Source organism: Lolium perenne, chromosome 6 (assembly GCF_019359855.2).
Source record: "Lolium perenne isolate Kyuss_39 chromosome 6, Kyuss_2.0, whole genome shotgun sequence".
Lineage (NCBI taxonomy): Eukaryota > Viridiplantae > Streptophyta > Magnoliopsida > Poales > Poaceae > Lolium > Lolium perenne.
In genome coordinates this window covers 46,854,867-46,880,541 of record NC_067249.2, presented here as the reverse complement: position 1 = coordinate 46,880,541, position 25,675 = coordinate 46,854,867, and the positions used below count along the sequence as shown (strand labels likewise).

Genomic DNA, 25,675 nt, shown 5'->3' with positions numbered 1-25,675 from the left:
ATAAGATCACGTCATTAAGTTATTTGCTATAAGCTTTCGATACATAGTTACCTAGTCCTTATGACCATGAGATCATGTAAATCACTTATACCGGAAAGGTACTTTGATTACATCAAACGCCACTGCGTAAATGGGTGGTTATAAAGGTGGGATTAAGTATCCGGAAAGTATGAGTTGAGGCATATGGATCAACAGTGGGATTTGTCCATCCCGATGACGGATAGATATACTCTGGGCCCTCTCGGTGGAATGTCGTCTAATGTCTTGCAAGCATATGAATAAGTTCATAAGAGACCACATACCACGGTACGAGTAAAGAGTACTTGTCAGGAGACGAGGTTGAACAAGGTATAGAGTGATACCGATGATCAAACCTCGGACAAGTAAAATATCGCGTGACAAAGGGAATTGGTATCGTATGTGAATGGTTCATTCGATCACTTAAGTCATCGTTGAATATGTGGGAGCCATTATGGATCTCCAGATCCCGCTATTGGTTATTGGTCGGAGAGAGTACTCAACCATGTCCGCATAGTTCGCGAACCGTAGGGTGACACACTTAAGGTTTGATGTTGAAATGGTAGAACTTGAATATGGAATGGAGTTCGAAGTTTTGTTCGAAGTCCCGGATGAGATCCCGGACATCACGAGGAGTTCCGGAATGGTCCGGAGAATAAGATTCATATATAGGAAGTCATATTCCAAGTTTGGAAATGATCCGGTGCATTTATGGCAGGTTCTAGAAGGTTGTAGAAAAGTCCGGAAGAAAGGCACTATGGAAGGTGGAGTCCCGGAGGGACTCCACAAGCTTGGCCGGCCAAACCCTAAGGGAAGAGTCCCAGGTGGGCTCCACCTAAGGTGGCCGGCCACCCCACCTAATGAAAAGGTGGGAGTCCCACCTTGGGTAGGACTCCCTCCTTGAGTAGGTTTCCCACCTTTGGGAAGTTTTGGTGTTGGGGTCTTATTCGAAGACTTGGACTACAACTCTTGGGGCTTCCACCTATATAATGAGGGGCATAGGGGAGGGGGGCCGGCCACCACAAGCCCTCAAGGAGGCCGCACCCCAAGGAGGCCGGCCACCCCCCTCTCTCCTCCTCTTCTCCCGCACGCTTAGCGAAGCTCCGCTGGAGATCTCCACCGCCACCGCCACCACGCCGTCGTGCTGCCGGATTCAAGGAGGAGCTACTACTTCCGCTGCCCGCTGGAACTGGGAGAAGGACGTCGTCTTCATCAACACCGAACGTGTGACCGAGTACGGAGGTGCTGCCCGATTGTGGCACCGTGATCAAGATCTTCTACGCGCTTTTGCAAGCGGCAAGACCGCAACAATAAGAGCCTACTCTTATAGGCTTTGGAAATCTTCAAGGGTTAGTCTTGTTCATCCCCTCGTTGCTCCCATCTTCTAGATTGCATCTTGGCTTGGATTGCGTTCTCGCGGTAGGAAATTTTTTTGTTTCCTATGCAACGAATCCCTACAGCGGCGCCTGTCCTCCTGGCGGCGCTGCTCGTCGGCGCGGCGCCTGGCCTCCTCCCGCCGCGCCGCCTCCTCCTCCTCCTCCCGTCGCGCCTGGAGGGCCTGGGCGTAGAGCTCCCAGCCCTCCGCCTCCTCCACCTCCCGCCGCGTCGCCTCCTCCATTTCGGAGGTGCGAATGGCCGCATGGAGGTGCGGCCATTTCGCCTCCTCCTCCGCCGCCGAGATGATCAGGGCGGCGCGGAGGTCCGGGTCCTCCTCCGAGGACTCCGGCTTCGGCTCGAGGAGGAGAGGCGGCGGTTGCGGCAATGCCGCACCGCCGCGGGCGGCCTCTCCGATGTGGAGGCCGCGTTGGTTTCCTCCCGACGGCTGCAACGCCGGCGGACGACGGCGGCTGCGCTCGCCTCGTCGTCGTTCGCTCCGGGAGCGAACCGTCGCTTCGGGGCCATGGCGGCGGTTTTGCTCGGGGAGTGGAGTGGGGACTGGAGTGGAGGGCCAGATCCCCTCCAGTCCCCATTTAATAGTCTCCCTGGTCACCGACAGGTGGGCTCAAGGGAGACGAGGCGACCAGCGCGCGGACGCGAGCGGACGGCGCGTGCCATCCGCGGCCACGCAAACCTAGCCCAGATTTGGGCCGGGTTTGCGTCGTTCCGGACGCCGCGGCCGTCCGCTTTTGCGGTGCGTCCCCGCGCTGGGCCGCGTTTTTGTCCGGCTCGACCCAAACGGACGCGGCGCGGTTTGAGTCGCGCGGTTGGAGATGCCCTCAGCGCACCCAAGCAGCAGTAGTCAGCGCACGGAATAAGCAGTAGCAGGCATCGCATGGGATAAGTAGCAGCTAACAGGCTACAGCAGCATGCTCACAAAGCATCAACCAGAATAAAAACATCAACTTTGAATTAACATAATAGTCCCAACGTCCAGGAAAACATGTCGGAGGCTTAGTACACTTTTTTGCAAAAAATAAATAAATAAAACCTCAAAACGTCCAAATGCTTCAAATTGGTGTTCCAATCCGAATCTCAAACACGAATCTTCTATCCTGGACGCCCGTCGTTGTCATCGATTGATCAGCAAGCAGGACAGGGGCGAAGCCAGAAAACACAGAGCTCGATCTGGGATCACCTGGCCCCATCGTGATCGACCTCGTCCCTGCTATATACTCCGCGCGGTCTCGCCGCTGGCCTGGTCGTGACACCGCGCCCAAGCTCGCCGTCATCGTCGACCTCCTCCATGCATCGTGGCGCCACTGGTCCTCCGTAGTATGTATTAAAACCAACAAGGATAAATAGATAACTCTGAGTACTTCAAACATAGGTAGGGATACAGAGATAACTCTGACTACTTCCAAACATAGGTAGGGATACAGCAGGACCAACAACCAATACTTAAAATGCTATTCAAGAGACACCTTACTGAACACAAACGCATTGGGCATACACCTAGCTAGACACAAATATCACAGGCACTAACAGGGATACAACTCGTTAGAAAAAGAAAAGCAAAGCATATCAAGATATTTTTCTATGGTAAAGATAAGCAGTCAATAGCAAGCAATATTAAAGGATACTCAACCTAATTCATGGAGTCATGTTAAAGGATACTCAACAACAACTTTTATTCACAAGAAAATGGACAGACAGGTGAAATTGTAGTAAACTATGCACCAATGATAGCAAGCTGGACATCTTTTATTCACAAGATTGTGATTAAACACATGCCCATCTTCACCCATGCCCATCTTCTAGAGCTTCTTCATGTAGAACTCTAGTGCTCCATCATATACCTACAATTTGCAGCAGAAAATGTAAGCACAAGGCTTAGAAAAATGGTATACATGTTGGGCAGGAGACTACAAAGTGTGAGCATAAATAATGGAAGTGACATCTTAAATCAGAGTAGCATGTCTCTATTTTCAGCAGAAGGTAAAAAACGGAAAAGCCTTGTTGGTACAGATAGTCAAGACAAATCAGCAGAAGGTATTACACATCAAACAAGCTGTAGCCAATCTCTCTATTTTCTACTGTAAAATCACTGATTTCTTTAGAAAAACAACCAATTTGATCAGGTATCAGCAACCAAATCTAAAAATGAGAAGTATCAATACTCACCTTCAGCTAGTGATCAAGTGACTTGAAGTTGCAGGGAATAGTCAGCCCAGAATCGAATAGGTAAGGGCAATGTGGTGCTCCTGCAGATACCAAATTCTTACCATGCATTAGCACAAGCTGCGGGCAACTAATGCAGAAATAATTAGCAACCTCCAGCAGCTGCCCCTGATCCTAAATGCTGGGCACGATAGCCGTCCAGGAACGAGCAAGAACCATAGCAGGTCGATGGTTGTCAACCGATCCATGTCGATCAGGTCACAAAGGGGAAGGGGAGGACAAGAACGAGAGGATCTTACCAGGTGACAGCCGGCGTCGGAGTCGGGGAAGGCGGAGATGCAGGAGATCTGGAGCTTCCTCGGAGGTCTTCGGTCGGCCTCCTCTCCTCCAGCCGGCCACCGTCGGCGTCAGCGTCGAGGAAGGGCGGCATCATCTTAGAGGAGCTCCTCTCCTCCAGCCGGCCACGACCGAGTCTCCGCCAACGTCCCGTCCGTTCGAATCGCCGCCGGCGCCACCGCTGTCGCGAGAGGGAGAAAGATAGGTCGCACGCGTCGCTCGCCTTCTCGGGATGCAATCCACGGGTCCAGAGCAGTGTTTCTAAAACCCGGTTGAACCGAGGGATTTCGGGCAAAACCGGGCGGGTTAAAAAACCGCCGTGATTTAACCGAACGGATTTTCGGCACGGACCGGTATTTAACCCCCGGGGGCCCAACACCGGTGTATCCACGCGGATTCTGGCCCAATACCGGGCGGGTTGGGGCTAACCGAACGAGGCCCTAGGGTATTATAAATGGAAGGAGCTCGACTTTGAATTAACGAAACCCACCAACTAACTAGGAGTAACAACACATGTGACAATACACACGCCTAAAGAGAGAACATAGAGAATGTTAAGTCGAAACGTCAGTTTGATCCGTGATGAGGGAGCCTTGTCTCATGTTGCACCGAAGCCACCGCGACCATGTTCACACCAACAAACCTCCACCGCGCCAAGACTATTGCCCAAGGGGACACACGATGACAAGCACGTGACCGAGTAGACCTTGAGGAGCCAAAGGAGAGGGGGGGGGGGGCTCTTGCAACGACGCCCTCCAAGATGGTCATCATCGTTGGTAGAGACCAAGATCCTCTACAGTTTTCACCCAGACCCGAAACCACCACCCCTAGAGCTCGGGTTAGGTCCAGACCAAACACAACATCATCCCCTCTCATTGGGATAGGCACACCGGCAACAGCTATGGCCAGACGCCGACCTGGCAAATCCTCTCAAGGCGCTAGAGAGGGCATCATCTACCGCAGCAGAACCGTGTAAAAGCAGCCATGCCGATGTTGCGAGAGGGTTGCGACACCAGCGATAGGCCGCAGTGTGATCCAAAAGACACTACCAGAGAGGCTAGCACAAAGCGAGACCCCTAGGAGGAGTAGATTGAAGCGGAGAGACAGAGTACGTCCTTCCTCTCGAACAGGACGCCTTCAATAAGGGAGCGACACCCGGAGGTGACTCTGTCACCGGTACATGCAAAGTTGTGCGTGAATTTCACCGAGGTTCAAACCTGATCCAACAATAATCGCCATGCAGTTGTATGAATTTTATCACTTGGGTACTACCCCGTGGTATTCAGAGTCAAATAGTACTGCCTAGGGAACGTACCTGAAATTGAACTGGAATATCTCCTTAAATTAAATTAAATCTTATCGGTGAAATAGTACAATCCTACACTAGGATTATTATGGAATCATAGTATCTTTAATTATATAAAACTACTACACTATATATTGACCAACAGTTTTTGTTCTGGATTCTGAAAAAGTTGGTGTATATTTCCATTACGACAGGTTAGAACATTCAATCTTTTCATGTATGCTGTAGCAAAAGCACAGCAGCTTGCTTGTTGGATTTTGTAAATGCAACGTGCGGATTCAGTACTAACCTGCAAACATCAAGATACGTTCAGCAGACATCAGTTATGACAAATAGACGATGTGTTCAACGAAAAAAGAAGACTATGGAAACATACATCAGGTGAATCTGTGCAGTTCCCTGCAGGGTGATTTCTCTAGATCGTATATATACTCCTATGTTTGGACATGTAAGACTTTGGAGCATTTTCTTTGGTTCATCCACTTTAGTTTATATCTAATCTATTTTAAGTGTGTAGGTGCACCCATTTTAGTTGTATCTAGTCTACTTTAAAAATATCTAAAACATCTTATATTGATGCACATGGGGAGCATACGGCAGTAACATTCATCCAAAATTAATGCAACCGTTAATTAAATTTGGAGGAACAATAGTTGTACCCATTCATTGTGTATTTGCAAGCCAGAGCATCTACACTAGCAAGCCTTGCAAAAATATGAGACATCTGCCGGATAGTGATGTCATCGAGAGAACCCGGAGACTAAAGAAACAATTACAAATCTACTAGATAGCGTTGAACTTACTTGGTTTCACTATCTAATAACTTTTTTACTCCTATTATCTTTTTCTTTGTATCAAAACTATAAACTATTGGATTTTCTTCAATTGGATGGGGGAATCCAATTGACAGTCTCCATTGGTATCTTCGTTCATCTAAGAGCCAGCTTCGCTTCAACCAATTCATTTGAACCCTCAACTAAGTCTTATCAAGCCACCGCTTGTAGAACTATTGTGGGATCACTGATCATTCGCATTCGGTATGGTGGTGGGTGAAAAATCAGTAGTTGGCCTCGCAAGCTTCAACTATTTTCACAGATAGTTCCCTACGCATTCAGTATCACCATCAAAAGAGATTGGGCCAGTAGATAGGTACCTCGGTGAACTAGTTGCACATGAGCATATCGTGCCTGAGCGCGTGGTTCCGCGTGATGCAGAGATGGCCAACCTTGGATCCTCAGGGATTCTTCTTCTGATCCTCCAGCTCTTTCGCCGCGAGGAGTACAATCATTTGCTCGATGTCATCGTCAAAGAGAAATTCTTCAAGATCCGAGACGACGAGCCATTGAAGAAAAACAGAGCGAGTCAAAGAGGATTCCAACGAATCAAGGGAAGGGTTGTGACTACCGCTCTATCTACACCATCGGGGTGGCCGACTCGGAGCTTCGCGCGGTGTCCATGGCGGGCGCGACCTCACTCGATTCCGCCTCGGCCCGGATCTGCGGCGCTCGCTGTCCAAAACCTGCGAAACCGAAGCGGTGGGCGGCGCGGATGTGAAGGGACGGTGGAAAGCTTGGGCGGGAGCGGCGGCAGAATGGTGTAGTCGGAGAGCTAAATGTTCAGTGCGCTAAGGGTTTCGAGGGGAAAAGGGTCGTGCACCAGTTCGCTCGCGAAAACTGGGGTATGAGGTTCTCGGAGGGAACTCTATGCCGCACATCAAATTCATTAATGTTTTGAAGAAAAAAAAATGGTACTTGCTCGTGTTGTTTTTTTAGGCAAAACTGTAAGAAAAAAGCGGTTATTTAAGGCTTTTGCTTTTTGAAGGTATCGGTTAGAGTAGCTCTCAGATCCAGAGTGTACATCAAGAGAAAAAAGAATTCACAATATTGTAAACTTTAAACCTGATTTTAGAATTTTTAAAAATAAATGGTCACTGAACTTGTGGCCTTTGTGGGTGTCTTCACTTCTTTTGGCTTTTTCTGCATTATTATTGCAGCTCCTCTTTTCTCTCTGTATAGTAAGTAGTAACTGACCATGGACCGGCCTGCTTCAAACTAATCCCAGACTCACAATATCGAAGCATCGTATGCCTGGCAATGGCAATGGCAGGAAGCACATTTGCGGTCAAGAAACTTACCCAAAATTATGATTACCCCGTACCGTACGGCACTTGCCGGATCACAGATTTGGACCGTATATAAGTATTTTTCTCCACCTTGACGCTACCTTAACCAACCCGACCTCCTCCCAGCCTCCCAGGCGAGGAAATTACATATAGGTACCACTTTTGGGGCAACGGTTACGAGTAGGTACCAACTCTGGTAATTTTATCAAGTAAGTGCAACTTCTGGGGCAGCTTGTAACAGATAGAGCAATTCTGGAGTTGATAGTGAATTAAGTACGCGGACCTACTTGTCAGCTAACGTCCGTCTGCCAGCCGTGCATGCGCGCTTGCCACTTCCGTTTGGAGCTTGTGCATGAGGCCGGTAGTATTTTTTCTGGACGCGGAGCTTGTGCACGTTCAGCGTCCATGCGTGCCGCCGCACCAGCGCCCCCGCGCGCCACCGCCTGTGCTGCAACAGCACGCGACTGTCCAGCGCCCACGCTCGCTACCGCCTGCGTCGCACCAGCGCCCGCCGCGCGCGCGCCGCCGTTTGTGGCTGCCCAACGCCGCAGAAAGCACCCGCACCGCCGTCCACGCCGCACCAGGGCTGCAGCCTGCCCTGCTCCAGCGCCCACGCCGCCGCTCGTGCCGCACCAGCGCACGCGCCCGTACATCGCCCACGCGCGCTCCCGCGCGGCTCATGTGCCCCCGCGCGCTGCCGCATTGCCGCAGCCGCATCTTGGCTCGCAGCGAGGTGGGGAGGCCGCGCCGGCGCGGCGAGCATCTTGGCCGACAAAGACGGCGAGGTGGCGAGGCCGTACGTGGCGGCAGTGGCCCCAAAGCGACAACATGCCACCGTGGGCTTTGGCGGCAACGCCTGTCGCCAGCTTCGGTGGCGGCACGGTAGCGAGCGATGGACCGAGGAGCTGGGCCATGCTGCCATAGTAGGTGGCGGCAGGTAAACGTGGTAGGGTGCCTCCACCGGCGCCAACGGCAGGCGAGCGTGGTGTCGCGTCCGACCTGCGCGCGCACACACACCAGCAGATCACAGGCTCGCAGCGAGGGCGACCATGATGCGACCAAGACCAAGCAAGCCAAGAAAAGAAGAGATCGGCCATGGCGAGCGTGTGCACGCTCCTGTTCGTTGCCGTGTGTAGTTGCGGGCACTAGCTAGCTCTCGCTCTCACGGATGGAGGTGGAAGAAGAATCAGGGAGACAGTATAATTTTCTGGCGACGAACGCCCTTGCCGCTTTCGTTTGTAAACCGGCGTTCTGCCGACCGGCCAGAGCCGCCGTCGCGATGGCTCAACCTGTGCGGCGACGAGGCCCAACCATTTGCCGGGCGAGTGCACTTGCGCGTCTGCCTGGAGGGCGGGTACGATGTGCTGGACGAGGCGGCGAACACGGCAAGCGACATGCGGGCGACGTCGAAGCAGCTATCCAAGCCTCCGGTGAGCATGCTCGAGGTCGGCATCCGCGGCGCATGCATGGAGGCTCTGCTGCTGAACTCCTCCTCGAGCGGCTTGCCATTGATCTTCTAGTATATCATGAAGGTGGCCTGCTCCTGGTGGCGAGCACGCGCGCCACCAGCTTGTTCTGAGCCTTGGTGCTCCAAGGCAGGGGTGCACCGCCCACAACACGCCCAAGCATGCATGCAAGTGCACGTGCATGGCTACAGTGTTTTTTTTTTATTCGTGCATGGCCAAAGCTGATCCGGATTCGTGCATGGCCAAAGACAGCGTTAGCTGACAAGTGGGTCCGCGTGCTTAATTCACTGTCAACTCCAGAATTGCTCTATTTGTTACAAGCTGCCCCGAAGCCAGACTTACTGATAAAATTACCGTGCAGACTTACCGCAACCGTTGCCCCAAAAGTGGTACCTATATGTAATTTACTCCTCCCAGGCACTCTCTCTGTCCTACAGCGTACCGCCGCCGCCGCCGCCGCCGTAGCTCAGCCCTTCCACCGCCGCCCCCGTTCTTCCTCGTCGCGACCCTGCTGTCTGCCTGTCTCGGGACTCAGGTGAGGAACCCCGTCCGCAATCTTTCGGTTTTAGGGGCGCCAGGTTGCTTCCGTCCACCGATTACCCAAATCTCACTGGCCTCCGCGAATTTATCCGATCCGCCCCTGATATTCGCTTCCCCGTGGCGCTGTTAATTAGTGAAAAAAGAATCATGTCTCCGCTAATCTGGTTGCCTTTGTTGATGACTTGATGGTTCGAAATTTCGAATTCAGTTACAGTGTTGTTGTGTGTGCTAATCCTTCGTAGGGAGATGCCATTGCTGTAAAAAAAAAAAAAAAATCTAATTGTCTCCCAGCGGTTACTTGGATTGGTGAACCAGTTTGCTTATCTATCTTGCCTTAGAGATAGTGCTTAAACCCTGGTAGTAGTCCTAAACTGAACCCTCATCTTGGACAACGCCTTGACACTCATGTTTCTTCCTAACTAAGATTCAGGAGATTATTAAAAAAACCTCCACCATTGGTAATTTCTTCATGTTTGCCTGCTCTTTTTATAAATGCAAAACCTGTAGATGCTTTTCCTGCACAAATGCACACTGTTTTCGTTCCTACAGTGAAATCTTGGCCATTTTAAGTCACCGTTGCAACATAGCGTTATTATATCTGCTTGACATCCAACCAACAGGCCCAGGAGTAAGCTGATTTAAATTTCGAATAGTTTCTCCGTCATCATGAAATCGTGTCCCTGCTGCCTCCACCCCGTCCAGTCTTTGGCCCTTGAATTTTCGAGGTATGGGCTTGTTTTCCATCCAGCAGCGATGCTTTCCATCCAGCAGCGATGCACTTAGTTAAATCCCGCTCGCCTTCAAGATGTCCGACTTAGAGATCCGCCCCTGATTTCATTCACCGTGGTAGTGTCAATTCATGAAAGTTTACCACTTTTCTATGCAGTGGCGGAGCTAGACGAGGATCCCTGGGTGGGGTGTTACCCATTTTCCCCCCCTATCTAAGCCAAGATTATACAAAATAATTAAGCAAAACATATATAGGCTTGGGAGAGGGGAGGGGGCAGCGCCCCCCCTCACTTATAGCTCCGCCAGTGTTTCGTGTCTCTGTTAATCAGGTCGTAATATCACTATGCCATGATGGCTGGAATTTGGTTCTAGTATTGTGTATTCCTTGCTAGCAATTGTCGACTGGGAGATGCACTGAATAACTTCCACCAGTTTTGCGTTATCTGCCCCTGCCATCTGTGGTTATTCTTGTCCAGCGCTCAAGATGGATCTGAGCTGACCCCGTGGAACTTGGTTTGGCGACCCGGATGCAGCCAGCAGCCGCAGCTTATCTTGGGTGTACCTTAAACTCTAATCCTAAACTGAGCTATATTCAGGAGAAAACCAACCCTGCACTGACAACAGTTGTCTTTCATTGTTGGCAGTTATCTTTATGTTTGTCACCCCTTTTTGTTTTATATAAATGTAAAACATGTAGATGCTTTTCCTGCACAAAGCATGCCCTCCTTCCTGTTCCGAGGAAATCTTAGCCATTTTAAGTCACAGTCGTGACATACTGTTATTCTCGCAGAAGTCACACTCCTATGGCGGCATCTGAACAACAGGCTAAGGAGGAGTACGCTGATTTTGAGGCGAGGGTCAAGAGGACGATATATATCGATCACCTCTCCCCTGAGGTTACTAGCCAGGTTATCAAGGCTGCTCTTGCCCAGTGCGCGAATGTTGTCAATACGGAGTTCATCGTGAACTACACGATCCCGTATGATATCCCTGCCGCTGCATTGGTGGAATTGGACGATGAGTCGCAGGCCAAGGCTGCTGTTGACTTGATGAATGATTTCCCTTTCATCATCGGCGGGATGCCCAGGCCTGTAAAAGCTGTGTATGCGAAGCCCGAGATGTTTCGGGATCGCCCTAGTCGGCCTGGATTGAAGATGAAAATCAGCTGGGTAAAACAAGGGGATCCGGAGTATGATGGGATGAGTAAGCTGAAGGTCCTGGCCAAGAGGCAAGAAGCAGAAAATATGGCTCTCATCAAGGTGAACTTGGTTATTTATGACTGATCTTATGTAGCTATGTTCCCTAGTTCAAAAAGCTACAAATCTCTGGGAAATCCAATTCGGCTCACTGGTGCATATGAGCCCGTTTTGTCAAAACACATTTCAAAATGTCAAGAAATTCTGAAATAAAATCCCACATGTACATATAGTACATTCTATGTTCGTAAACAAGTTTTTGGGGAAAAAGTACATTTTTTGTGTCCCATGTAAAGAAGACAAATTTTGATGCTCTAACATGATTATACACCTAACATTTTTTTGCCTTTTTACACAGCCCACATAAAATTATCTTTTCCTGAGAACTTGTGTACGAACGTAAAATGTCTGGATGTACAAACGAAATTTTATTTCAAACTTTTTTGACATTTTTAAATTTTATTTTTATGCTTTTTTAATAATAGGTTCATATGCACCTATGAGCGAAAACACCACCTCCCAAATCTCTCTGCTTTACTTACCAAATATGAAACAAACAATTGCTCAGGTGAATATAAGGCTTAATAGGGCTTAGGCAAATGGAATCAGATATGCCAACATATCTTTTTGGCATTCATTATTATACTTGCACCATTTCATTGAAGCTTATCTACATATACACAAGTATTTTGTGGACTTTTATGCTGCTGCTGTTCTGTAAACACGATGCAGTTGCTTTGAACTTTGGTTGTATAATCTTATTGAACCTCTATCTCTTCCTTTCAGACTGAACTGGAAGAGGAGAAGGAGCTGGCGACGCAGCAGCAGGAAACACTCGATGCGAACTACAAGAAGTACGACATGATCGAGAACATCATGCAAAACGGGAACATCAAGAACCTCGCCCATCATTATAAGGTCAACCTGGCTGACAACTGATCAGGCCAATGAAGCGGCCCTGGAGATTGCAGTTCCTAGTGCAAAGCTAGTTTCTTCTGGTTCTGGGCATTCCACTCATACATGTGTGATGGTGTGATAGTAATAATACATTGATGCAGCCACGCTCTACTTTGTGGCCAGCTGCATCCTCTGTGTCAAATGTAGTAGTTGCTTAGTGTAGCAGCCGTTGATACATTATGACCCGTTGAGGCTATGCCCGGTGTAATAAAGTTTTGTTGAGATGATCCAGTGATGTCTGTTCCTGTCTCCTGTATTACGTGAAACCTGCTTATCAGAGATGTTGGTGCCGCTGTTCAGTCCTGTCCATCAGTTTTGTGGCTAGCTTGAGATATACTTGTCGGTCCTGAAGATGTGTTGTTGCTTCAAGCAGGAGAGAACCGTGCTTCTGTCTTGTGCCTCAGGAATGGACTCATTGCCACACTGTATCTTGGAAAAAAGGAAGGAGAGGCTGCACACTCTGAGCTGGCTGGAGAATCTGGGGAAGAAATAGCAAGAGGAAGCAAGGAAGGAAGCCATGGCAAGCAAGGTTTGTCCATGCCTGTCCTCACCTCCCTCTCACGTATTCTTTCTTTTGTTACTGTAGAAAATTATTATTTTCTTGTGCTCCTTTCAGTATAACTACCTACCTCTACAACATCGGTTAATTCGGATGCACAGTGCTTGAGCTTTGCATTGGGATTTTGTGAAGGGTCAACATGGGGAGGAGAGGTGCTCTGCTTCTGACTCTGGCTCTTGTTTGCTTCTTCTCAGGTACTCTCCATCTTCTCATCTCCTCCCACTTTCTGCTATTCTTTTTGAGCCACACAACACGTGTGTCTGCTGTTAGGATTGTGTCAGGTTTTCTGAGCGCAAGAATGCTTTGGACTCATCCCCATTTGATGTCCATGTCATGTCATAGTATTATGAACTGAAAGAAAGAGTGTTCGTTTTATCGTTGTTGTTGTGACATGGCAGGTGCGATGAGGCGCGCGGACTCGGCTCGCGTGTTCACGATCATCAACCAGTGCAAGAAGGACATCTGGCCGGCGGTGACGCCAGGGGAGAGCTTCGGCGGCGGCGGGTTTGCGCTCCGGCCCGGGCAGTCCATCGTGTTCACTGCGCCCGTGGGGTGGTCTGGCCGCGTGTGGGGCCGGACTGGTTGCGACTTCGACCCCGCCGGGAATGGCACGTGCGAGACGGGCGCGTGCGGGACGTCGCTGCAGTGCGCGTCGTCCTCCGGCGCCACGCCGGCGAGCCTGGCGGAGTTCACGCTGGCGTCGGTGGACTACTACGACGTGAGCCTCGTGGACGGCTTCAACCTGCCGATCGTGGTGACGCCCAAGGCAAGCGCCAACGGGTCGAGCTGCGCAGTGGCCGGGTGCGACGGCGACCTGCGGCAGGACTGCCCGTCGGAGCTGGCTGTGAAGGGCGACGGGGGCACGGTGGTGGCCTGCCGGAGCGCCTGCGACGTGTTCGGCACCGACCAGTACTGCTGCCGTGGGCAGTACGCGAACCCGGTGACCTGCCAGCCGACCTTCTACTCCAAGAAGTTCAAGGCGGCCTGCCCCGGCGCCTACAGCTACGCCTATGACGACCCCTCCAGCATCTTCACCTGCGCCCAGTCCCCTGACTACACCATCATATTTTGCTCCAACAGGTACTACCATTTAAGAATTAAGATACAGTTACACTGTAAATCTATGCATAATTGTTACTGCACTGTTAATTGATGCATAGTTTTATCCAATTTGTTCTCACTACCAAATAACTCCGAACTTGCAACTGCACTGTTAATTGGTGCATGATTGATGCTTTAAATCGGTACAAAGTTGAAGTAGTACCATTGTAGTAATATTCTGTTTGGGGTCCCTGTAGTGTACCGTAAGCAACCACCAAGTGCCACAAAATTTATATACACGTCTGAAGACCGTAAGCAACCACCAAGTGCCACAAAATTTATACACACGTCTGAAGATGTTGTCAAAGGATCCGATTCTTGGCACCCATCGTGGGCCATCTGCAAAGGTCTCAAGAGATCGAAACTAGAACACGAGAGAGGCAATTTCTAAGTGTCATTCTGATTTAACAAGTTTATGTCAGCTTACATGTCAGTTCTCTGAATTACACTAAGTGTCCATCTTATGCATCTTTGTTCTTGTTGTTCCAGGAAGCAATCCGTGTGCTCCTACCACAACGAGCGGCTCGTCTGCAGTGGCTCCAGTGGAAGCACCTCTGCACTGACCCTGCTGCTGCTGCTGCTGCTCTCCAGCTTCATAGCATTACAATTTGCACTCCCAGTATAGTTAAGTGTTAACTGAAGAACAAACTGACCTGATGTAGTGTTTTCCTAGTTTTTATTCCTCTCCGAGAGAGAAACTGAAGTAGATGTTTTTCTTTCATTAAACGTCCGCGCCGTCACTCCGAGCCCATGTGAATGTAATTATTCTTTGGATAAATACAGACATCATGAGTGATTTTTTTCTTCTCTTTCTCTGCTTTTATAATCGTCTGTTCTGGTGTAAGTGGAGACACAGCACCGCACCGGTGCCTGAAATGATTCTTGTGTGATGTGGTGTAGCAACAACGGATCATGGAAACCGTGCAGAGGAACACTGCTGAGTTTGGAAATGACACCAGGGAAAATCTTTCTGGGAAATCTGGATTATTCTGATTCGTTCTGTCTACTTTATTTTTTTGTGACTTTCCGGATTGGAAACTACAAATGTACCTCCGGCTACATGTAGGCCGTTTCTTTGAAAAATTTTAAAATAACATTTTGAAGTTTCAAAAAATCTCAGAAATAGATGTTGATAATAATCTATTCTAAAAACGTGCATAATCTCAACTCAAAAGACCATACATTTTGTAGCACATAAAAATAAACAAAATCTGATTTTTTTTTGAAGATTTCAAAGTTTGCATTGCTGGATTTTCGCTTTTGTTATTTTTGCACCGTCTAAAATATAAGGTATTACAAGTTAAATCTTTGCATGTTATAGAATACATCAGTACCTATATCTAGGATTTTTTTTCAAACTTTTTAGAACTTTAAAATGATAATATTTAAAAATATAGAAACGAGCTACATATAGGTCGGTCTACAAAACATCACACTCCTTTCAAGATGGTGTAAGAGCAACTCTAACAGAGCCCGTAAATCCCGCCGGAACCGAACTTTTCCGGCGGATTTACGGGTTCGGGCTGAAATGCGCGCAGATCAGAGCCCGAAAAGATGGACTGGCCCGAACTGGAAGTTCAGGGGCCCGAGAAACTCACCGCGCGGCCCCTATTAAAAGGGTTCGCTGAGGGGAGTTCGGTTCGGAAACCCTACTCCCCTCCCGCCGCTCCCCTCCCGCCGCCGTAGCCCGCCGCCCCCTCCGACGAGCAATCCCGGGCGCTCGGCCTACGCTCCGCCGCTACGGCCACCACCCCGCCGTCCGAAATGACAACGGAAAGACCCGTGGGTAGGGGCGGCGGGCGATCCGGCGCCGGAAGGGCAATTCGCTGTCCGCCGGGCGTACGGGCGGAGACGGAGCGCGGCAGCGGGCGCGCTCCGACGGCGCATGGAAGCGGGCCGGCCGCAAGTGGCCGGACGCAATGGCGGGCGCGCTCCGACGGCGCGCGGAGGCGGCCGGGGAAGCGGTGGAGCCCTCGCCGACGGCGGGTGCAGCCTCGCCGCCGCCGCCATTGCCCCCGAGCGGGGACGTCGTCGACGCAGACGGACCGCCGCTACTCTGCGGGAGCACCTCCGGCGCGGCAGCCCTGGAGCGGGCGGCCCTCGTTGCCGCTTAGCAACCCAGCCGTCGAAAACCCTCTCGTCGCCGCCCGGTGACAGTAAAGTCACCGGGAATCTTAATTTTTAGTCTAAATAGGTCCGTAGTACGTAATTTAGGTGCAATGCGGTTGTATTTTGCCACTATTTACTGTGAATTATGATCGAATCCAGCGTGATCAGCTGAAATCGACTTCAATCACGAAACTTGTTTTCCCTCGTCGTTTGATTTTCTCGAGTTCGGTTTGGGTTTACAGTTTCTGTTCTGCGTCGTGCTCAAATCGTTTTTCGAGAGACTGAACTCCGTTTTTTCGGTTCGGACTAATACGGGCTCTGTTAGAGATGCTCTAAGGAGAGACCGTCTATCTATGGTCAGCTAAGGCGTTAACAAAAACAGGTGTCACAAGTTTGTCTAAATTCACATATATTTAGACACGTCTTAGCGTGTAGATATATGTAATACAGATAAATTTATGACACTTACTTTACAACATAGGAAATACAACTTTTAAAAAGTCCGCAGCTTGCGGAGCTGTATCCTGTATGCATTCATCTTCAGTTCTGGGTAGTACATATCCTTGAAAAGATAACATGGAGAAAGATAATGTGCCGACCCTCGCCGCTCGCCGCTCAAACGGCCACCGTCGTGATTCGCAGGGCGCACCAGACTCCCGAGCGTGCCGGCGTCTCCCTCTACCCGTCTCACTTCTGAACGTGCACGCTTGGAGCTGCCGTCTCCTGGCGATGCGACACGACATCCCCTCTGTTGGGCTGTTCCACACCTCGGCAGGAATCCCAACTGCCAACTCTCCACCGCATCAATGATCGCTCGTCCATCGCCATCCATAACTCCACTCCACTCCACTCAGCTTAGCTCAGCTCATCGCACCTCGGGGCAAAAGTTGGGATGGAACTGGGAGCTCCTCCGCCATGGCGTCCCCACGGAGATCTCCTCCGCCTCGCGCTCCTCGTCTTCCTCTGCCTCTGGTCAGTGCCGCTCTCCTCTCCCTCCTCAGCCTCGATCGATGCAATGGAGCGATGCATTATTAACTCACCGCATCCCAGCGCACTAGCTAGCGTCTTTGTAGATGAAATCGCTCTCTCCATCTTTTTAGATGAACATTATTTTACCAAATATAGTACTTCATCACCACATTTCTCTCTATTTCTCTTCTACTCTGAAGTGGTATGATAATTGTATGCGAATATTAAAAGAAAGTACGAGGTAATCGCTGATCACAATAGTTTTTTAATTCTTTATTTAATCGCCAAATGCATACTAGTATATATTACCCAAAAAGAAATAACTCCAGGCAGCACTGAACATTTTCAGGTCTACTTCTGAGGCGAATGAACAGCTTGCCGAGGTACCACCAAGAGGATGGAACTCCTTCGATTCCTTCTCCTGGACGGTCGACGAAAATGCGTACTTGCAGAACGCGAAGATCTTGGCAGAAAAGCTACTCCCACATGGATATCAGGTTTAGGTTACTTACTTACCAGAACAATGAATTTTGCTATACTTTAACGGCATGAAAAGAAGGAGAGATCTGATTTAACTTTTGTCCCGTGCATGTCTACTGGCAGTATGCGGTTATCGATTACCTGTGGTACCGGAGATATGTTAGCGGGGCAGATTCAAATTCGTATGGATTTGACAACATCGATGCATGGGGCAGACCATTTCCTGACCTTCAGAGGTTTCCATCATCCAAGGCTGATAAAGGATTCACCCAGATTGCCAGTAAGGTTCATGGCATGGGCTTGAAATTCGGCATCCATTTAATGAAAGGAATAAGTACACAGGCTGTTAATGCTAACACGCCGATCTTGGACATCGAAACGGTATGGTTACTCCCTTTGAAATGCTAGTAGTATTTGATTCATACTACCAAAGACCGCTGCTTCAGATGCGCTTTGCGAAATGACACCGTGTCCTTGTCGTAGCGTATCTTCTAGTCCATACAAAATCTCTGCACGCTTCAAAGAATTGTCATGGAACTTCATTTTATTATTCTCAGCGGGCTGTCTTGCTGTTATCCTTTTCAGGGAAAACCGTATGTAGAGAGTGGGCGGCAATGGGCGGCTGGTGATATAGGCCTAAACCAGACAAAATGTAAATGGATGGACAAGGGATTTATGAGTGTAAATACCGACATTGGAGCTGGGCGAGCCTTCTTAAGATCTCTTTACCGACAGTATGCAGATTGGGGTGTTGATTTTGGTATGCTATCTCTAAAATAAATATTTACTTTACTTTAGTTGCATGATCCTCAGGATAGGGTAGCGAGCTCCCAATTTGTGAACATTTGGCCTTTCTAAAATGCTGCCATAGCTCAAGTGATAGTATGAGGAGATGATTTCATATGTACCGTTCCTGCAGTGAAGGTTGATTGTATCTTCGGTGATGATTATAGCCCGAAAGAAATAATCAGTATTTCGGAGGTAAATAATTTCACACACATCCTAGAGTTAGTTACACAAGTCCTGATGAAATTGGTGCAACTTCACAGTCAATTAACTCTCACATGGCAGCTCCTGCAAGGGCTTGACCGCCCAATAGTCCTGTCCATCTCACCAGGAACTCAAGTCTCTCCAGCGTTAGCTCAAAACATCAGCGAGCATGTTAATATGTATAGGATAACAGGAGATGATTGGGACAGCTGGAATGATGTTAGTTCACATTTTTCTGTGTCAAGGTAAATCAGAACATTATTCTTTATATATCTAATTACATAATCTTTATTTCTCTATTTATATTGTAATTGGATATACACTACGTAGTAAGTATCAAATTATTTCTTTGCATATTCTACACAGTGCCTTCGCTGCTGCGAACAAGATCGGGGCCACCGGATTACGTGGAAAATCTTGGCCAGACTTGGACATGCTTCCATTTGGCTGGCTCACTGATCCAGGTGATGATTTATACCTTTTCTTTAGTATCATAGTCCTGATTCCCCTTGCCTTACCAAAGAAGTTGTACACAATTGTCTAGAGATCAAGGAAAAAAATAGCGCGCTATAACAAAATAGCGTCGGCGAAAAAATACGCTATAGCGCCAAAATGATGTAGCGTGGCATGTCCAGAAACGCTATAGCGCGCTATTAGCGCCGAAATAGCGCGCTATTTTTTTCCATGCTAGAGATGCATATTAGTACGTTAGATAAAAACTGTAGATGCAGCATTACTTATGCTACTTCTGTTCTGTACCAGCTCAACATTTAGGACAGTAATGTACATTATGGACATCTCAGATTGCTAGTTTTCATTGATGGGACTAAACGCGAACTTCCTAAACAGATCTGGAACATGACATGTCTCATTCTATATTTAACATGGTCTTGATTCCTAAACTGTAACTTTAGTTTAGTACCATCACAAAATTTTGCAAACTGGAAAATATTATCCAGTGTGAGGCTTACATGTAGGGCCTCAGGCCACATGTCAAGGATACATCGATGGTATTTTCCAACCCATGTGATCTTTACTGTGGTACTGAGGAATTTGCAGACTCTGTAGAGTGATAAACAGACTTCTTTTCCTTCAATACTACAGGTGTCAATCAGGGCCCTCATAGGCCATGTAAACTTACAATTGATGAACAGAAAGCTCAGGTTTGCACTTGGCGATCTCTGTACCTGCTTTTTCATTTTGCTTCTCCACTAAAATTGTTCTTTCGTGTGACCTTGCAGATGACACTTTGGTCAATTGCTAAGTCGCCTCTCATGTATGGAGGAGATCTGAGACACCTTGATAATAATACATTAAGCATAATAACCAATCCTACTTTACTGAAGATAAACCATTACAGTAAAAATAATATGGAGGTATTTGCATTATAGGATTCTTACTACAACAATGTGTACATATACTTGGACAATAAGCTGACCTGTTAATTTCTTCAGTTCCATTATGTGTATGGTTACGGTGAATCAACTTCCAGTACGGGATATTCTGGTCATTTGAGTTCTAGGTATCCTATACACCTGACAAAGCATGACGGCATCGCTGTGGGTCTGACTTCCTGCAGCAGCGACCAAGCTAAGGGCTGGTTTGTATTTTCACAAGATGGGAAATCAGATCATATATGCAGGAACTATAGAAGAGAGAATGGAAAAGATATCTCATTTTGCTTGGGAAAAACAAAACCTCAGATTGCATCGTAAGTACAATCCAAGTATTAATGGATAATTAATGAGGCGATGATTTTTATTATCACATTCTATACGCTGCAGGGATGATTTTATCATGGACAATGAAGAACACCAAGCAAAGTTCCATTTAGCAGTTGCAGACATTAATGATGCTTGTTTGGATGCATCTGCTAGTCGGCGGTGGACTGCCTCAGAGATCAAGCTTCCCATGTTTTCCAGGTGCAAGTGGCATGCAAAGCAGGTACACAGCAAATGTATCATGCTATGATAAAGTCCTAGAAAACTAGACTCCTGTCCTACTTTGCTATTTAAGTCATGCTATAATTACTTGTATGAACAATTGCAGTTGTGGGAGCTGAATGACAAGGGCAACCTTGTGAGCAGCTATTCAAGATTATGTGCCACAGTGGAATTCAGCAAGGAAGGAGGTACACATGACATCATTTTTTGTGTGTGAATTGAATGGGAAAAATGATACATACTTGGCAAAATTGTCTATGCAGTTGGTATTACTGGAGCGCGTGCATGGATTGCAACTGGAAGTAAAGGTTAGTGATCGTTTATATCCTACAGCCTACATAAGATCCTACAAATCAAATCCTTTGGAATTGCGATAGGAGTGCCGTTTTTGCTAGATCTGTTTCTGGAATATTATGCTTCATTGACGCACAATGTCTTGTTTATACAATTGTAATAAGAGTAAATTTGGAGCTATTCTTTTCTCCGAGAAATATAGAACTCAATCGGAGTGTAATCTGAAGAGAACTGAAAAACTTCAATGCTATATGTTTCATGATGTTCTCTGTAACCTTTTGTATGACATCAGAACCCTTTTTAATAATGAAATATTTTTCTGTTATATTAATAGTGCGAGTTCATTCTTGTCACCTTTTCGTAACATTGATGAATGAGACAGGGTGTTTTGGCTCATATGTCTAGATGCACCTATTAGGAAAATAATATTTGAAATCCACATTAAAATGTTAAATAATTCTGACAAAAAATCCAGGGTGTATATCCGGACATTCTATGTTCGCTCACAAAATATGGTGGTGAAAAGACATTTTGTGTGTTCTATGAAAAGAAGACAAAAAAATGCTAAATGAAAACCTATTTTGAAGCACAAAAAATTGTCTTTTTTGCACAGGCCGAAAAAATTGTCATTTCTTCGTGAAATTTTATGTGCGAACATAGAATGTCCAGATGTACCTGAGGATATTTTAAAAAAATTGAACATTTTGAAATATGATTTTTATGCAACGGGTGTATCTACACCTATGACCCAAAGTGAATATCTCAAATGATAAGCACAACTTAAGAAAAGTAGAGAGGAGTTTTATATGCAGGCTCAGAAAACATGGACATACTACCTTCCTTCTTAAGCTGGAAAATGACACAACAAGCATGTGGCATGTCCTAACGATTATGTTGTATACTATTACGTATTGTGAACATACCAGACTTCAAATGCTTATCTGCACACATTGGTATGCACTATGACTATTTTAGTCCTAATTGGGATGCTGATACTTTGGGATTCTAAGTGATTCTTGTGGCATGTTGCATCTTTCTTGGTAACACAAAGTACTACTGATGTTTTTGGTTTCTTGCTGCAGGAGAAATCTACCTCGCGTTCTTCAACCTTGACGACTCGACGAGCAGGAAAATAACTGCCAGAATATCAGACCTGCAGAAGGTTCTTGGGACATCATTCGTACGAACACACTCGTGCAGCTGCACTGATGCCTGGAGCGGGAGGAACCTTGGTCTCCTGAAGGAGGAGATTTCAGCAGTTATAAATCCGCATGGTTCAGCAGTGTTTGAACTTATGTGTTGAAGCTTGCGACAAATTTCTCAATCTGCGAATAAACTTGGGAGCCTAGCTACGTCCATGATATGATGTTGATCTCGTCAGCATGAACCTTGAATAATAATGTGCCGTCGGGTCGTGAAACACACCAAAATCAAAGGGTTTGATGTAGAGAGTAACTGCCTTGCTGATTATCTGAATTATGCTCAACGGTTCTCGGTTTTTCTCTGCAGTTTGTCGCTGCGCTGCAGGCCAAGCTCCAAGTGAAGCAGTCTATTTTTGAACGTTGATAAAACATGAACTAGTACTATTACAACTCGTTTCTTAAGAGCTGTAACTGCATACAGAAATTGGCCCACGAGCCATGTTTAGAGCTGGAGTCAGTTATAAAACGTGCCGATCTTAAAAGGCAAGGCGGTCATGAGTATACTGGAGTCAAATCCATGCTAATGTTGCTTTGGTTTTGATATACCTATCCCTGTCCTCGTCATTCTTTCTCCATATTTCTTCGCATATATACGTGGAGGACGAGAAATCTTACCAACACACCACCTGCACCGAGTCAGTTGGTCTGTTGCTGCTTGATTGAATAAGACGACACCTCTGCCTAGAAGTGGAACTCCTCCTCCTAGCTAGCAAGCTGAAGCAAATCCCAAACCGCAAGGTCACAAACCGTCTCCATCGATTGTTCTTGCCAGGGGTAGCACCAGTATACGACCTTAATTAATTTCTGGAGATTGAAATCTTTTTAGTAGATTGTTCAGCAGCAGTAAACAGTATATATAATTATTAATGTCGTTTTGTTTTATTGTGTAGTGCCGATTAATTTGGTGCTTGCTGTTCTTCGCTGGGCGTGGGCTGACCGGGCCAAATCAAAAGGTTCAGCAGCAGCGAATTGATGTTCTTTATGCGTTTCTTGTAGCAGCACGCCCCCGTCTACACTCTACACAACACAGCCGTTACTGACCGACGATAGCTCCACTAATAATTAAACATAAATTTCCCTCAGTATTCACGTCAAGTATCTTGTTCTGTTCCTCTCGAGCGATCGCAAACCGCTCGCTCCGATCAGTAACCGCTATCTATCTGCTGCTCTGCTGCTTGTACGCATCCGATCCCAATTTTTCTTGTACATATTAGGCGAATTCCTCTCTGAGGTTCTCTACCTTCTCGCTGGAATTTCTCTCTTGAGCTCGATCAGTAGCGCGCGGCATGCAAGGAGGAGGAGGAGCGGTGGTGGCCGACAGCAGCAGCAGCAAGGACGGGCACGCTCCCGCGAGGGCGCCGGCGCCCGGGAGGAGCTTCCCGGCGAAGCTCGTCGCCCGGCCGCAGCTCCTCTTCGCGGTGCTCGCCACCGGCTTCCTCGCCGCCGCGCTCCTCCTGTTCGTCCTCGGCGGCGGCGGCGCCGTCCCGTACTACCGCCTCCCGGCGCTCGCCGTCCAAGACGTCCTCCTTGCGGCGCCGTGCGCGGAGGAGAAGGAGGAGGACCAGGTGGTGGAGCGGTGGTGGGCGCGGCCGCCGGCGAGGAGCGCGTGGCACAACATGAGCGACGAGGAGCTGCTGTGGGCGGCCTCGTTCGAGCCGCGGCGGCGGCGGGGGCGGGGGCGGCCGTCGGCGCCGGGGAAGGTGGCGTTCATGTTCCTGACCCGCGGGCCGCTGCCGCTGGCGCCGCTGTGGGAGCGCTTCTTCAACGGCACCGGCGGGAGGGGGCTGTTCTCGGTGTACGTGCACACCACGCCGGGGTACCGCCTCGACTTCCCGCCGTCGTCGCCGTTCCACCGGCGACAGGTGCCCAGCAAGGTACGCCACCTAGGTAGTTAGCTCTCGCCATCAAAGTTGGCTTCTTTCTTCCCCGTTTGGATGGATGACGGAAGGACGGCCGTCCGATTGGGACTAGAGTCAGACGGATCAGGATTCAGGAGTGCACACGTACGAAGCCTCGAATGCTCTGGTTTGAACGGCACTTGACAAGTGCTGCTCCCGAGTGCGACAGCTCAAAGTGATGAGCATCGTGTCCCTGTCAAAGAAGCCACGGACAAGAATCCTCTTTCTGCTATCTTCTCTTTTGCCAAAATATCTTCTTCACATTTTCGATACAATTTTGCTTCTCGGACTTGTTATATCTCGCTCCACCGAGGTCGCCTCCGGAGCTGTTAGATTTTTCTCGTGATTTGTGGCTACCTGAGTACGTTTTTTTTTTCCTTTTGCTAGAATGCGCTATCTGAATTGCGAGTGTGTTGCAGGTGCGAAAAAATTGCTCACACTGCAATGAAAAAGAAAGCTCTCGTACTGAAATTATGTGGTGCATGATGACGTACGTGATGCCACTCGATCGGAAATTAAGCTAATTCTTAATCAAGCCAGAGCTAATCACACCCTTTAATTCTTGGTTGAAAAATGTTTGTTGCAACTACATATAATTCGTACCAGCATTTTTTGCCAAGATTTTAGAAGTCTCTTGTTCGCATCGTTTGGAAAGTAAAAGACGCTAACTCATGCTTATATGTTTTCCCAGGCGACACGGTGGGGCGAGACGAGTGTGGTGGATGCCGAGCGCCGTCTGCTCGCGAACGCGCTCCTCGACCTCTCCAACGAGCGCTTCGTCCTCCTCTCCGAGTCCTGCATCCCGCTGCACCCCCTCCCCGCCATCCACGCCTACCTGACCCGCTCTCGCCACAGCTTCGTTGGCGCCTTCGACGACCCAGGACCGCACGGCCGGGGCCGGTACCGCACCGCCCTCGCCCCCGACGTGTCCGTCTCGCAGTGGCGCAAGGGCGCGCAGTGGTTTGAGATGGACCGCCGTCTCGCCCTCTTCGTGGTCGCCGATGGCCGGTACTACCCGAGGTTCCGGGAGGTGTGCCGACCACCCTGCTACGTGGACGAGCACTACCTCCCCACCGTGCTTACCATCGAGGCGCCCATGAGCATCGCAAATCGAAGCGTCACGTGGGTCGACTGGTCTCGTGGGGGCTCGCACCCGGCCATGTTCGGCGCCGACGATGTGAGCAAGGACTTTTTGGAGAGGCTGGCGGGGAAGAAGGAGAAGGAGACGGAGAGGTGTATGTATAATGGGCAGCCGGCGGTGGTATGCTCCCTATTCGCAAGGAAGTTCGCACCCGGCACGTTGCAGCCACTGCTCCAGCTTTCCACCAGGATCCTCGGATACTAGCTTCATTAGTAAACTTACTGATGCATGTTTTTCAGTCTTATATATCTAGCTCATACCAACTCACTGAGAGAGACGACAATAGAGAGAAATAGAATTCTTTTTTATATATGTGGCAAAACCCTGTGGATGGTGGAGTTGACATTTTTGCTTGCATATTCTGATAACTTGGGGCTTAGTTAATCAAGTGCATTTTGATTCGGGGAGATACTTTTCTCCCATGCACGGTTTCATTAAGTTTCGCAAAACCTTAAAAACTTGCTGAAACATGATGGCATGAATCTCAAAGAATGAGATCAATGGTTATAACATGCATGGGACCTCCTGTGGACAGAAAAGTTGTTGCTCTTCGGTGCTGGAAAAATTGCTACTCTTCGGTGCTTCATGGTGGTTCTCACCGAAGCAAACCGAGGTCTCTTATAGTTTTTCCAATTAATTCTCCATTTTAGTATCCATTAATTTTACTTTTTTATATTAGCATAATGCTAATTATCGGTTCTCTTTTTTAAACTATTCATATATATAGTCAATGTATTTTTAATGTATTAAATAAATGACAA

At 48.2% G+C, this 25,675-nt stretch overlaps 4 protein-coding genes and 1 long non-coding RNA gene across 7 annotated transcripts; 4 read left to right on the top strand and 1 right to left on the bottom strand.

Annotated features, from left to right (window-relative positions):
- Window positions 1-2,838: 2,838 nt before the first annotated feature.
- Window positions 2,839-4,178, bottom strand: LOC127321377 (uncharacterized). The gene is made up of 3 exons (XR_007864003.2): window positions 3,876-4,178; window positions 3,580-3,659; window positions 2,839-3,254 (listed from the first exon to the last, which is right to left on the bottom strand). It is a non-coding gene; the product is annotated as an uncharacterized lncRNA (long non-coding RNA).
- A 5,036-nt stretch (window positions 4,179-9,214) lies between these two features.
- Window positions 9,215-12,455, top strand: LOC127321395 (ASI1-immunoprecipitated protein 1). 2 transcript variants are annotated; one of them, XM_051350433.2, is made up of 4 exons: window positions 9,215-9,341; window positions 10,233-10,404; window positions 10,866-11,334; window positions 12,058-12,455. In XM_051350433.2, the coding sequence occupies exons 3-4, from the start codon at window positions 10,879-10,881 to the stop codon at window positions 12,208-12,210; spliced, it is 609 nt and encodes a 202-aa protein (XP_051206393.1). In that variant the 5' UTR covers window positions 9,215-9,341; window positions 10,233-10,404; window positions 10,866-10,878; the 3' UTR covers window positions 12,211-12,455. The 2 variants fall into 2 exon arrangements, with proteins under 2 accessions (XP_051206393.1, XP_051206392.1); XM_051350432.2 differs by lacking the exon at window positions 10,233-10,404 and having other exon boundaries at window positions 9,224-9,341.
- Window positions 12,456-12,588: 133 nt separating this feature from the next.
- LOC127321394 (pathogenesis-related thaumatin-like protein 3.5) lies at window positions 12,589-14,892 on the top strand. The gene is made up of 4 exons (XM_051350430.2): window positions 12,589-12,757; window positions 12,845-12,981; window positions 13,186-13,867; window positions 14,378-14,892. Exons 2-4 carry the CDS (start codon window positions 12,927-12,929, stop codon window positions 14,511-14,513), a joined length of 873 nt encoding a protein of 290 aa, XP_051206390.1. The 5' UTR covers window positions 12,589-12,757; window positions 12,845-12,926; the 3' UTR covers window positions 14,514-14,892.
- A 1,822-nt stretch (window positions 14,893-16,714) lies between these two features.
- LOC127321390 (probable alpha-galactosidase B) lies at window positions 16,715-22,171 on the top strand. Of its 2 annotated transcripts, none has more exons than XM_051350426.2 (14): window positions 16,715-16,991; window positions 17,300-17,463; window positions 17,570-17,827; window positions 18,032-18,206; window positions 18,366-18,427; window positions 18,518-18,681; window positions 18,803-18,900; window positions 19,541-19,599; window positions 19,678-19,812; window positions 19,891-20,147; window positions 20,221-20,380; window positions 20,486-20,567; window positions 20,643-20,687; window positions 21,756-22,171. In XM_051350426.2, the coding sequence occupies exons 1-14, from the start codon at window positions 16,913-16,915 to the stop codon at window positions 21,974-21,976; spliced, it is 1,959 nt and encodes a 652-aa protein (XP_051206386.1). In that variant the 5' UTR covers window positions 16,715-16,912; the 3' UTR covers window positions 21,977-22,171. The 2 variants fall into 2 exon arrangements, with proteins under 2 accessions (XP_051206386.1, XP_051206385.1); XM_051350425.2 differs by having other exon boundaries at window positions 16,722-16,969; window positions 17,316-17,463.
- A 663-nt stretch (window positions 22,172-22,834) lies between these two features.
- LOC127321391 (glycosyltransferase BC10) lies at window positions 22,835-25,271 on the top strand. The gene is made up of 3 exons (XM_051350427.1): window positions 22,835-23,052; window positions 23,151-23,749; window positions 24,465-25,271. Exons 2-3 carry the CDS (start codon window positions 23,162-23,164, stop codon window positions 25,116-25,118), a joined length of 1,242 nt encoding a protein of 413 aa, XP_051206387.1. The 5' UTR covers window positions 22,835-23,052; window positions 23,151-23,161; the 3' UTR covers window positions 25,119-25,271.
- The last annotated feature ends 404 nt before the right edge of the window (window positions 25,272-25,675 follow it).

Excerpts from the sequence above, each read along its gene's own strand:
- LOC127321395 (XM_051350433.2), top strand. The coding sequence starts at position 10,879 with ATGGCGGCATCTGAACAACAGGCTAAGGAGGAGTACGCTGATTTTGAG. Across the intron at positions 11,335-12,057 it reads AAAATATGGCTCTCATCAAG|ACTGAACTGGAAGAGGAGAA; the intron begins GTGAACTTGGTT and ends TCTTCCTTTCAG.
- LOC127321394 (XM_051350430.2), top strand. The coding sequence starts at position 12,927 with ATGGGGAGGAGAGGTGCTCTGCTTCTGACTCTGGCTCTTGTTTGCTTC. Across the intron at positions 12,982-13,185 it reads TCTTGTTTGCTTCTTCTCAG|GTGCGATGAGGCGCGCGGAC; the intron begins GTACTCTCCATC and ends GTGACATGGCAG. Across the intron at positions 13,868-14,377 it reads ATCATATTTTGCTCCAACAG|GAAGCAATCCGTGTGCTCCT; the intron begins GTACTACCATTT and ends TTGTTGTTCCAG.
- LOC127321390 (XM_051350426.2), top strand. The coding sequence starts at position 16,913 with ATGGCGTCCCCACGGAGATCTCCTCCGCCTCGCGCTCCTCGTCTTCCT. Across the intron at positions 18,428-18,517 it reads AAATAATCAGTATTTCGGAG|CTCCTGCAAGGGCTTGACCG; the intron begins GTAAATAATTTC and ends CTCACATGGCAG. Across the intron at positions 20,688-21,755 it reads GATTGCAACTGGAAGTAAAG|GAGAAATCTACCTCGCGTTC; the intron begins GTTAGTGATCGT and ends TTCTTGCTGCAG.
- LOC127321391 (XM_051350427.1), top strand. The coding sequence starts at position 23,162 with ATGCAAGGAGGAGGAGGAGCGGTGGTGGCCGACAGCAGCAGCAGCAAG. Across the intron at positions 23,750-24,464 it reads GGCGACAGGTGCCCAGCAAG|GCGACACGGTGGGGCGAGAC; the intron begins GTACGCCACCTA and ends ATGTTTTCCCAG.